Consider the following 13,167-nt stretch of genomic DNA (forward strand, 5'->3'; position numbering starts at 1 on the left):
GCCGAGGCAGAGCTCTACCAGTACTACCTAGCCCAGAACATAGGCCTGACTGGAATGAAACTGGAGAACCCAGCAGACCCACAGATGATGATCAATCCATTCCAGCTTGATCCAGCAACAGCTGCGGCTTTGGCACCAGGACTTGGTCAGTATCTTTTTGTCTTCTTGTGTTAGTTTGTCACTTAGAAGTACCAGCACTCCAGCTGAAGATGAAAATCTATTGTTTTGTTTTGCTCATCATCTTGCTTCTAGGATTGTCTGTAAAAGCTAAATTAGTCATATACTAGATAATAGTTACAGGAGTGATGGGAGCATTGCAAATCCAAGCAGAAAGCGGTAAAGGAACTTCACCTGCCCCGGTGGCTGCTGCTTCAGCCCCCTCACCATGCCTGCATCCCTGTAATGCCACTTTCCTCTCCCCCACCCCTCTACAGGTAGAGAATGAAATTAATTGATTATGTAATGAGGTGCTATCAAATCAGCAAACTAGAAAACATAAAGGCAGCTTTGTTTTCTGCAGTTTTTAATTATCTGAGTAGGTCAACATTTTCAGGCAGGAATGCAATCTTCTCTTTCTTACCTGACAATGCCCCTTTATAGTTAGCAAATTGTCTGTATTCCAAGTATAAGAGGAGGGCAAATTGGAATCAAATGCTTATGTGTGAGCAGCATACTGTCACTCTATTACCTAATGGGACAGATTTGTACTAAAAAGAGTTCTCAAACTTTGTTCAGTTCTAATGTTTCCTTTTTGATGTACCCAAATTGTCCAAGTGTTGTTTGCTGGATGTATTTTAAAATTAGGAGTGCTGAGATCTGGTACCAAAAGTAGCTACGTTAGTATAGATATGCTTGTCCTAATTACTATATTGTAGAGATATATATATTGACTTACCTCCAGCATCATTTAAAGGATATAACAAAACTACAATTAGTGCCGTGTAAGTTAATCTAGGCTTTTAAGTTACAAAAGCATTGCTGTTTTGTTATTTTATTGATCAACTTTCATGCCTTTGAAAATACAAATTCCAGAATGACATCATGCCCAGTAGGAGTAATTAAAGCTATCTGATGAGGGAATTTAGAAGTTGAAAGGGATGATTGTAATTGATCCTGATTCAATCCTATTACAGCTTTTTATAGTTTAAGCTCTAGAGAAAGCAAACTCCTTGTCAAGGCTTTATTTTACAGATTCCTTTGTGTGTGCTATGCTTGCTGGTCTCTACTTTCCCTTTTTAATTTTTGTTTTGTTTTGTTTTGTTTTTGTTCCTGTAGTAAATAATGAGCTGCCGCCTGAAATCCGGCTTGCCAGTGGTCAGCTAATGGGTGATGACCTGTCCCTCCTTACTGCAGGAGAGCTGTCACCTTATATCAGTGACCCAGCACTGAAGCTATTCCAGTGTGCTGTTTGCAACAAATTCACCTCTGACAGCCTGGAGGCCCTAAGTGTGCACGTGAGCAGCGAACGTTCGCTCCCCGAAGAGGAGTGGAGGGCTGTAATTGGAGACATCTACCAGTGCAAGCTCTGTAACTACAACACTCAGCTCAAAGCGAACTTCCAGCTCCACTGCAAGACTGACAAACATATGCAGAAATATCAACTGGTGGCTCACATTAAAGAAGGGGGCAAAACTAATGAGTGGAGGCTGAAGTGTATTGCCATTGGCAACCCAGTTCACCTCAAATGTAACGCCTGTGACTACTACACCAACAGCGTGGATAAATTGCGCTTACATACTACCAATCACAGGCACGAGGCAGCCCTGAAACTGTACAAGGTAAGCCAGTGACAGCAATTTCAGTTGGCATCAAGTAGATGAGGAAATTAACTGTTTCAGTGCTAATCGAACAAGACTTTGATTAAACAGCAGATTAAATGTTTATTGAACATGTGTATAATCGAACAAAACCTATGCAGGCGAGTCAGGGAGGAGCGCTCCCCATGAGATGTGTTGATTCACTCAGGGGCCTGTTTAGGATGCACTTACTGTGAATACAGGGAACGTAGTTTGGTTTTTTTTCCCCTCTCCTAATAAATGACTAGAGGGGTTTTACATTCCTCATAATATTTTCAGACTTTGTCCATTGCATTTTGATCAGAAGCTTGACAGAGATTATAGAAAGTGATGATTTTTCCATACCGTGCAGAGGGAAGGAGATCACTTTCTGGCATACATATCTGTTTGCAACCATAATCTGTTACAGCTAAGTTATTTTACATTGGTATTTTCAGTAAGCACATGCAATATGCCTCATTATTACCAAGGATATTCAAAAGTAAGTGCTGTCATCCTTTTGTCTGCCCTTCTTTTCCAAGACAGTAATGATTTTTCACAAACATGAAAGGGTGTGGTATAGATAAATATGTTAGTAGAATTGCAACTATATTTTTATCTTTACTGGAAAAAACTATGTGGATATAATGAATATGTGGGAGTGATGAATACCATTTGTTACACAACTTGTCATGACTTTTTCCAAACCCTAATTATGGGGTAACTTATTTTCTGCAGTGTGTTTACTGGATTGGCTTGATTGTCTTGGTTCATGTACAAAATATAACACATTTATTTCCAAGATGGATAACTTTGTAACTTATTAAAAACTTCTTTTGTCTAGGGGATATAAAAATTCAGGAAATATTGCAAACCATTAGTCACTGTAACAAGCTCTAAATATGATTAGAAAATCCATTTTGCAAGTGTTATCTATTGATTTATACTAGAAATCTGTGATAACTAAACTATCAGGAGTCATCTGCTGATTACAGCAACTATGCTGGTTTTCTGATCATGTTGAAAATGTGTACACATGGAACAAATACAGAAAAGCCTCAGCAGACCCCTAGTTTAAGCAAGAATAACATTTTACTGGTGTTCAACCATGTTCAAATGGTTGTTCTGAGCTAACACAGAGTGCACAGGCAGTAACATGGATTTTCATTTTATAACCTCATAGTTGTAACCTTGGTGGATATGGTATGGACAAAAATGTCAGTAACACAAGATTGGGCCTATCAGATTGTCCCAGAGTGCTGGCTGCTCTGTTAATTTAATACCGTATTTTATTTAAATTGTGTTTTCCCTTAACTCTAGGGAGGTGGATTTTTTGTGCTTGTTTGGTGTATTGTTTTTGTTTGTTTGTTGTGTTTGTTTGTTTTATTTTGTGTTTGGTTGGTTGGTTGGTTGGTTGGTTTTCTTTAAGATCCAAAGTCCTATTTTAAAAAGTGGCAAAAGAGCTGAGAGTCTGGTGATACAGCCTACCTCAGCAGCAAAACTGCCTTCAGAAGTTCCTGCTCCTTGTCGGCCATGGATAGTTCCTTGCTCCCTCCAGTTATGCTGATTGTGGAGCCACACTCTAAGTCAGGTTTTTCAAATTATCTAAGTTAAATATAGCTGGTGTCCATCTCTTTTTTGGAGTGGTAACCTGAATGATTTCAATGATCCGTTTTATAATGCCACCATTCAGAGAGATGCTGCTGCAAACCGTGTCAGAGATAGGAATGATAGAACGGGAAATGGGAAGGCAGAGGGCTTTTCTCAGATGACTTCACTGCCAAAGCTTTGGAGACTGTTGAAAATAAAATGCAGTTACTAATTTTTTAAATAAAGTCACAGGCATAACTATGGAGTTGCAAGGTACAAACCATCTACTCAAAACAGCACTGTCTCATCACTCACTCAACCCAATCTCTAGAGAAATCTTGGTCAAATATGTTTGAGTTTGCAGCCTGTCCTGCCAAACCTTTGATTTAGCATAGTAATGGAGTGAGTCTCAACTCTTAGCCTTCATCACAAAAAACATCCTGCTGCTGAAGCTGCTTCTTTTCCAGATCATGGTTTGTTGGATTGAGTAATTCAGTAGTGTCTAAGTGGTGCAGCTGTAATACATGGCAAATGACTATCGCTAATCTTTTAAATTCAGTCTCTGAATCAGTTAGGGTGAAAGACATCCCAGTGGAGAAGGAATGCATAAGCTCTCAGACACCCTCTCTAAGCTTCACATTCTACAGAGGACAATTGAAAGTGTATCGCTGGTAACCATAGCATTGCAAGTCTCCTGATACATGTATTTTTTAAGACCTGTCCCTAGGATTGCTAGTGACAATCTCAGCTTTTTAAAAAGTTTCTGTCCCTCATGTCTTCTTAAGAGAAGCTTGGAAATTTGAACCCCGCCAGGCTTAACAACTCTCAGAAAGCAGATGGCATGTACACATGCACACTTTATTTTTATATAATCTCATTTTGAGGTTAATTTGAAGGAGAGGAATGACTTATTAAAAATACCGATTGGGGTATTAGTGTTATTATTTTTTAAGATTTGGGTTGGCAGTACTAAAATGTGTCCCAAATAACCAAAATGTTCTAGATGTGTGTGCTTTATAACAGAATGTAATGCCTCTGTACGTCACCCAGAAAACTTTACTTTTAATTGTAGGTGTGCATTCAGGCCTCAAGGTGGAAATAAATGAGATTTTGAAAGTCTGTAAAGTTTTCTGCTAGCAGACTTGATAGTTTTGTCAGGTCTCGGTGAAGCTGTTGACACCACAAGAGTTGTAAATTTTTCTCTCTTGATACATCAGATAAACTTTTAGAGCACCTAAGGAAAAAAAACATTAATTTCTATGAATAATAGATATATGCCTTGGGAGCGATATCGAATATTCATGAATTGTGTTTATATTCAAGCAGCTCCTCTAACTCTTTTAAAATTAAGGTGCTGTGAATATGGTTTGGCAATAGAAACTTTAATACTAAAACCATCTGAAAGCACAGAAAAAAGAATCAGCGTCTTTGTTCCTTTGCTTCGTCAAGTACCTCAAAGTTTTTTCTTTAGTCATTTATATTTATTTAAATGTTATTGTTTTGTGAATATTCTTTTTATAAATGTTGCTGTAACAGCTTGATTTCTCTTTCTATGCTTAACTATAGATGGAATAAGAGGATGTCTTTTCATAACTGTAGCTTTTAAAGCGACCGTGAACACCAGAGCTTCTCTTCTGAAGCTGTATAATTTTAGGCACTATTGAAATGTCACTTTTAGATTTCAGTTCTAAGTGTGGCAAAGTGAAACCTTTAGCTGTTTTCTAAGTTATTTAAAAAAGAAATGGCCTGATTGCTCCTTAGAGAAGTGCAGTATTCAGATGGTGTTGGTAATGCGGCTGCTAGGAGCCAGAACAAAGACGGCCTTACCCCGAGTGAACTCCACTTGGGCTAAATGAATTTCCCAAAGATTTACATTTGGAATTGTGAAGCTCGATATTAGCAAATTAAACCACAGAAGAGTTGCGAGTCCTTTGCAGCATCCATCGAGAAGCACTCAGTGACTCCACAAGTAAACAGAGAAAGGCTCTATAGCAACAGAGTGCCTTTCCATGCTGCAGGAGGAACTGTTCTGCTTCTGCAGGTTTGGGAAGCTGAGGCACGACAGTGATCTGTCTCTGTGGAAATAAAGTACATATAGCTGGAACTGCTCTTAAGGAAGCCATTTTGTACCTTAGTCAAATAGCTTTTGATTCAGGAAACTGCATATATCATGTCCTGGCCACTTTGAATAAATAAATAAATAAATAAATAAATACAGGGTAGCCTTTTTGCAAAGTAAACTGACGTGGCTGAAAAGAAGCTTCAGTTAACCAAGTAAGTGAACAACAGGATCAATTTCTAATCAGAAATAAATATATAATGCTAGTCTATCAAAAACATTATTCAATTAGCTGATAATAGCTTTAATAGACATTAATATTATATTGGATATTTACTATAGTCTACACCATATATGCAACTATTTAGGAGCTCAGGGAAAGTGACAGGCAGCAGTTAGCAGGCTAATACTCAGCTGTATGGAAACTACCTTGGTTTTCCCTTTATTGACAAAATATTGATCAATAACACTATTAATGCTATGATCGTCAGTTCAATTTGGATAGATCACTTTACCTCTCATGTTCTCAAACGGCAAAGATATTACCCAAAAGGAGTGACCTGATTTGAGTTTAACAAGGTTAAAGGTTAAAGGTTAGCTCAAAAGCATCATCTGCCTAGCTGCTTAACTTTAAACTGATCAATTTAATGAAAATCTGTTTTGCAGATGGTGTTTTAATGTCTTTGGCAGGATTTAGGCAGCTTTAACATTAGACGTATGCTAGTAAAAATTATTTCTTTATTTGACCAGAACAACACCTTTTCTTTTATGTTTTAAGGTAAAAGGCATGTGGGATATGGTATTTTGGAAAAAGACCCAGAAGCAGAAAGTGTTGATGATCTTTCCATACGGGCTCAAAACCAGAATACCTCTGTGTCTATTGCTAACGATGACTGAAGAAACAAACAAAGCTGTATTCATTTTTTTACCATAATGTTTTACTTTGAACCCATAAAAAAGAATTTCAGTCAGAACTGTCCTTGAAAAAGGCTTGTCTTTTTTGCCTAGGGTGGAATGCAACAGCATTAACATTTTTAACCTGGCAGAGCAAGCTGATTGTCTCTTTCAGACTTCGTGTTTGCAGATCAGCAGTATTCTTTTTCCTACTCACAAACCGAGTAGTAATTGTGTTACTTAGCTGTAGATACCATAAATAATAAGGCAAATTAGTCAATCTAAATGGTAAGTTTTATCTGATGGAAGTTATCTGAATAAACAAAGAATTAGATCCTCAGGAGTGTAAAGCAGAGCTTTGTGTTTATGTCTTCTGAGAATCTGGCCCTCACAATTTTTGCCAAGATAATTAAGTTTCAGCACAAGCACGTCTTTCTGTTTTCAGATGTATGCAATTCAATAGGAATTTCTTGGGCTGCTAATGCAATACTATTATATGTTAGCTTTGTAATTACCTAGGACTCTATCCCTTTGCTGAAATGCATTGTAATATTACATACATAAGCATAGCTTGCATGTAGCAGTCATGAAAGTAGTGCCCTTTGTTTCATATTGACCTTCCAACTTATTTAAAAAAGAGTTTACAATGAGCCTTTGTTTTGTCCACAAATGATCATAAACAGCTTTCTAAAGAGCCCAATAAAATGAGATAGTCACAAATGTATAACATCACATATTGAAAGGGTGGAAGAACAAATGGGGCTTTTACTATATTTTATAGGATGGATTTATAGTCTGTCCTTGGGTCACTTAGGGCTAAGAATTTTCACGGTCAGCTGGTTGGTCCTGCTAGCTAGCATCCTCTGCAGGAAATGCAAATACCGTGCAGCACCTGCTCTTCAGCTGGGCTTGTGCACTGCTGTTTTAAAGCGAGGTGTCCACTTCTCTGCTGGTTCAAAGTCAAAAGCTTAATTAGACTAGCTTTTTCTCTGCATCTGTCATCAGCGAAGCAGAATAGTCTGTCTGGATTCCATAATGCTGTTTGCATATTTGGATTTTAAATCAGCCAGGGATATTGAATGCTTTGCTCATCTTTATCACGTGCAGGAGGCACAAGTGGGATTTAGTCCTTAGGTAACTTTTAGTGTAACAGTTCCCCAAGGAACACTGCTTGGGTTTTTCTCATTATCCTTGTTCTGGATGAAAGCATCGTTGTTAGGAATTAACAACTGAGTTGGGGGGTGTGAAGTATATGCATGTGGGGGCAAATGGACTAACAGCCCCCATCGCTTTGTTTGCTTTACTCTCTTTGGCATGAAATGTTGAGAATTGATCACTCCAGAATTAACACAAAGTCACATTCTTTTCATTTCAATTGTCCTGCACTAACTTTTTAATTTAAAATGAAATATCCTAGATATGTGCCAGTCCAATTATTGAACTGTCATTGTCCCAGTATGATGGTAAAAGAGGTCAGGAGATTGTGCAGCATTGATTTGCATAAAAATCATTGTGGAAAGGAAATTGGAATATGTCTGCACATCTGAGGAGCCAAAACATGATTTGCTTAATCTTATTCTCATTATTGTTGTTTGTTTTGGTGAAGAAAGCTGTTTCCAGTGATAAACAAGAGTTATTCTAATTTGTTGCTAAACATAAACCTCGCAATAGTGGATATTTCAATTTTTATAGTACTTTCAGGTTTATGTTCATTTAAGGTTTTAAATATTTTATGAAATTTAATTTCCACTGCACGTTTTAGTTACTGTAATTCAGATTATGCTGTTGTGCTTACATGTATGAAGAGAAACGGATGTTCAAAGAACACATTGCGTAGTCAGCTACACATAGCTATACATAATGTATATGCCTGCTGTATATACTTACACGCTATAGACAAGTACATTTATTACAAACACCCAAACAAGTTGTGAGCTAGCAGAATAGTAATTTCAAATGTATTCCTTTTTTAATTTTAAATTTAAAAAATAATAGTAGAGAAATAATTTTCACATTATATTTAATGTATATTTTATTTGATATTCAGATGTCATCTGGCTCTCAGATAATTCTACATAATGGTCCTTATTAAAAAAAAAAAAAAGCATGCATTGTATTCAGTTTATGGTACACTGTTAAAGCAGAAAGGTGTGCTCAAATCATGGTTTAGAGAAACCCCATGTTCTTCCACTGAAATGCTGTCCAGGATCATAGTCTGAGTGTTGTCCTGGGTGAGAATGTATAACACTACTCTTTGAAAGGAGGCTGTACCAAACTATTTGGACATGACTTGCAATGTGCTGCCTGCCCAGTGGAACACAAGCTTGCAGCTCCTCTTGGAGAGCAGGAAGAGTGAGCAAGGAGGAGAGCAAAAGCAGCATAAAGAGGATCAGCTTCATTTATTTGGTATGTTCAACACACAAAATGGCTGTGTAACAGCTGGTTTTTGTGCCTGGAGTTCTTTCATTCTCACATTAAAAGAAATATGTAATTATTTCTGACTGAGATTCAAAGTAGATATGCAGTGTATAGTGAATGTAAGAATATTATGTCAGTGTGAGTACATGTATATATGTGCATAAGTAGATTGCAGCTATAGATTTAGCAGCCACTCCCTCCCAGCCTTTCAACATAGATTTTCTTGTTACCCTTAGGAGATTTTAGCTGATATTATGCAACTCGCTACAGGTGTCTTCTCTAAAATTTGTAATTACAGTTTACCACACTCTCCCAGGTGAGATTATTCTCCACTCTTTCTTCAACGTATTTAAAAACAAGCATTAAAAAAGAAAAAAAAAAGACTAAGACATGACAGGAAAGTTATATTTTGACATGCATATGTGTACTTCAGCTTTATTATTGCTTTTGACAAGTGATTTGGGAGAAACTTTTCCCTGGCCTATGCATTTGTCAGTCCATCCAGGCAAATTGGGAACCATAGGAGGGTGGCATACTGCTGGGGTTGATGGTAATAAAACCCTAGAGAGATATGTGCAAAACTTTGCTTTGAGCTGTTTGATACAGAGCTCTTGAGACTGTATTGGCTCTATGTGTGTCTATCTTAATTTTTCTGCCTCCCCCCCCCCCCTTTTTTTTTTCCTGTGGGATATCACTGGAGCAAAGCTCCAGTCAAACTTTGTAAAGAAGGGTAGCGAAGAGGCTGGTGTGAAACTCTGAGCAATACCAATTCTGTTGATTTTAGCAAGAATTGGGCACAATACAGGATACACAATATATATACACAATATTTTATTGGATAAGCTTCCATGTGTATGTTGGTGGGCAAAATACAATACAGTACAACAGGAAATAGGTAGTAATTACATTAAATGTGGGTAGGGTTTTTATGTTGATAAAACATAAATTACAAGTGGTAGCTTGTAATATTTTTTGATCCTGGTGGTCTGCCCGTAAGGCTGGTGTACTTCATACGAGCAGATTGTGCAGACTGATCATACATCCTCGTGCTGATGTTTAAAGAAAGTGAAGCTCTGCTAGGCATCACAAGACCTTCCCTTTGTGGACATCTGTGAAGGAGGATGTCATGGAAATGACCCCCTTGGTCTGCAGCAGAAGGTGCGAGCCCTGCAGTTCTGCAGCAGACAGATACACAGTATTGTGCACCATAGCCTCAGGGGAAACTGTATGTGCTACTCTCCCTGTGGGAGGGAAGGCATTAAGATAATCTCTAGCTTTTAAAGGCAGGGGGCATCGAAGGAAACAAAAATTGAGCAAAGGTAGTCTTTGAATGATGAAGTGTGCAGATTCCCATGCCTGGGGCATCCTACTGCTGTAGCAGTGACAAAAACAGAAAAAAAAAATGGTTTTGTCACATATGAAGAGTATGAGCAATACTCCTTGCTTATATGTGTGAGTAGGAAACTGCATATTGCTAATGGGAGCCATGAATGGTAATATACTAATCTTATTCCAAGAGTGGATATTTGACTACCTTACTTGCCTAACAAAAAAATGTCATTTTTTTCCTATTTAAAACTGTTACCCTAGAGTTAACATGATCCATGTGTCTAACGTCAATGAGTATATAACTACTGGTTTATTGCTGGATTGTGTGCAGGCAACCTAGCATACAGGACAATATTCAGAAGCCTGCCCAAAGAAGAGTGTTTATTTGTAATCTCTGTTCTCCCTTGTAAACTCTCCCAAAGAAGAACATACGCAGCTTCCTTGCACTGTTCCTGGAGAGAGCGCTACCTCTACCCATAAAAGCAGCACAGAATTTACTGTTTGTATCCAAACTTTTTATCAAAAAATAGGTTACTCTTATTCAGAGACAGTTCAAGATCAATCATGTTGTGGTGACTGTTTAAAACAAAGGCTTACAGTGGAAACTCTTACCAGAACTTTAAGAGGCAATTTCAGTGTTCTCTATCATCTCATTCTAAAGTTGTTTGACACACATTGAATTTTTGCATTGACATCTTAAACTTGTGATTTGGCCTACATCTGTCCTTGGCTGGGGGAGGTGGGGGAGGTCAGTTGTTTCCAAACCTCTTTATTAAGAAGGAAGATGTTTCCCATGGGAAATCCTGGAAAGCTGCAAGTGGCTCACATATCATACCAGGTATGACTGATGTTAACCTTATGCTAAATTCAAAACTGTGGGCACTAATGGCAGAAGAGAAGGAAGGGTACTTCTTCTTAGTCATAGAATCACAGAGTCATAATATCCAGAGTTGAAAGGGACCCATAAGGATCATTGGAGTCCAGCTCCCTGCTCTGTGCTAGACTACCTAAAACCAAACCATATGGTTACGAGCACTCCTTGAACAGGCTCAGCGCTGTGACCACTTCTCTAGGGAGCCTGTTCTAGTGACTGACCACCTTCTCATTGAAGAACCTTTTCCTAATGTCCCATCTGAACTTCCCCTGATGTAGCTTCATACCATTCAAAGAGCAATGTTCCTATTTTCCATGTAACGTAGACAAAAACTTGCTCTTTGGGAAATAGATTGAGGCAAAAATACTAAAGTTTTCTAATTGAATAAACACTTTGTGAATGACCCGAAGCTTCATATCTTTACAGCTGGAACAATGAAACGAATTCTAAGGAGGATCTTGGTATTCTTGCTCTTTGTGTCTGGTAGTGATGAGAGCATGGAAAAAGGCTTACTTTACTTCTGAAATGAGACAGCTTTTAGTATCTAGATGTTACTATTTTGGAAACACCCTTTGGCATTTGCAGATATGTACTCAGCTAATGAATGACTGGAAATTAGGAAGAATGAAGCTAGTGGAAAAAACGAGGCCAAACTGCAAGTGTTTCTGAAAACCTTATGTCCTTATTTGTCCAGGAACTTCTGTGACTCAAAATCTTTGACCTAGGAGGAAGTCAGGACCCTGCTGGGATATATCAGAGCAGACTCTTCTGAAGTCAGCTCTCAGATGACAAAGATCACGTATCACAAAAATACCAGTTTAAGATTAATTTTACCAAATTTGTGGCCTAGAGTCATTGGACAGATTCAAAACCACTAGTGTATTTGCCCTTGGGATTAACCCTGTTGCAGATGAATTTCAGAAATAGGTATTGTACCTAAGTTGTGGATATCCTTTGTCAGTTTTTGACTTGCTAAGGTAGTCTCCTAAGTTATGATGAATTGGATAAACTGTCAGTGTGCTCTGTCTTCCTATTCCTATGTCCACTGGTATTTCTTGTAGCATGTCAGGCTTCAGCAGTATATTCATGATACTTGAATTTCTGTGGCTTATAGAACTAAAGGGGTGAAAAATCTTTGGATGTAGTCATTAGGACTCCTGATGGGTATTTTTGAGAATGAGCAAATCCTTTCTCAGTTAGACACTTTGTCTCTTTGAATTTTTTGTTTGTTTGTTTCTTGGAAAACAAAAATAGGTTTATGGGATCACCTGTGACTCAACATATTCCACGTAGGATTTGGATCCAGAAGTCTTTCTAGGGTATTTCTTTCATGAGTTCACTGAACAGCTCAAATTCTTTGGCCTCAGCTTCCTCAAAAGTATCAAATAGATTATAAGGTTTACCTAAAGCATTTTGGGGTATACAAAGGATAAGAGCTATGCTAGTTTTGAAGAGATGTATGAATGTAATTTTTTTTATGATAAGGAAGAGACTTGAGCTGGTAATTAATACAAGGAGAACTTTGAAATCTCATGTTACAGAGTTCGAGCCTGTATCCCCGTTCTCTCAGCTTTTGTGTTCTGCAGATACAAAGGTTTTGTGCCTCAGTGTTCACAACAGGAACTAAACAAATATCTCTCCTTTACTTCTGGTCGTTGTTTGTCCTAACAGATTTAGAAAGTAATCTCAGTACTGTCTGGACTTAGAAAACAGCATGGCCTTCGGGAAAAAGAAAATATGTCTCTAACTGAGCAGAGGTGAGGGACAGGTTGGCCCCCAATATGTTTGGCAGTCTAAATGGACCTTACAGAAATATAATTAAGCATACCACTTAATTTCTTCACATATGTGAAGAAATATCTGTCTTTTTATCTGCCTATATTTACCTGTGTGTCTGCTTAATGCAGTGTCTATTACTGGGAGGAATCAGAGATGAAGTAGTTCGTGCTCATGAGAACTTTAGAGAGACAAATATTGTCCAACGCTAGTGTTAGGCAGGAAGTCACAGTTGTTGGAAACTTGACTTTCTTGCATAGGGGGTGCAGTGGCGGGAAGCAAAAAGGCAGGTGTGTGTGCTTATAGAAGTGCACACTTCCCAAGAGCATAAACAGAATTTAAAACTATGTGTGTCCATACATAGCCCAGACTGCTACTGTCACCTGCTATAATACTGTACAAAGGTCTATATATGTTAGTGTCTGCTGTAGTAAAGGTTGGATTTCCATTTC

The 13,167-nt window shown here is 38.0% G+C and overlaps 1 protein-coding gene across 1 annotated transcript in view; it reads left to right on the forward strand.

Annotated features, from left to right (window-relative positions):
* ZFHX4 (zinc finger homeobox 4) overlaps positions 1 to 13,167 on the forward strand; it is a 150,329-nt gene that overhangs the window by 25,971 nt on the left and 111,191 nt on the right. The window contains exons 2-3 of the mRNA XM_065627708.1: positions 1 to 145; positions 1,276 to 1,778. The exon at positions 1 to 145 is cut by the window's left edge and continues 2,476 nt beyond it. Coding sequence (XP_065483780.1) covers positions 1 to 145; positions 1,276 to 1,778 — 648 coding nt within the window. The remainder of the gene's footprint in view (positions 146 to 1,275; positions 1,779 to 13,167) is intronic.

This window comes from Caloenas nicobarica, chromosome 2, assembly GCF_036013445.1.
Source record: "Caloenas nicobarica isolate bCalNic1 chromosome 2, bCalNic1.hap1, whole genome shotgun sequence".
In the NCBI taxonomy this organism is placed as follows: domain Eukaryota; kingdom Metazoa; phylum Chordata; class Aves; order Columbiformes; family Columbidae; genus Caloenas; species Caloenas nicobarica.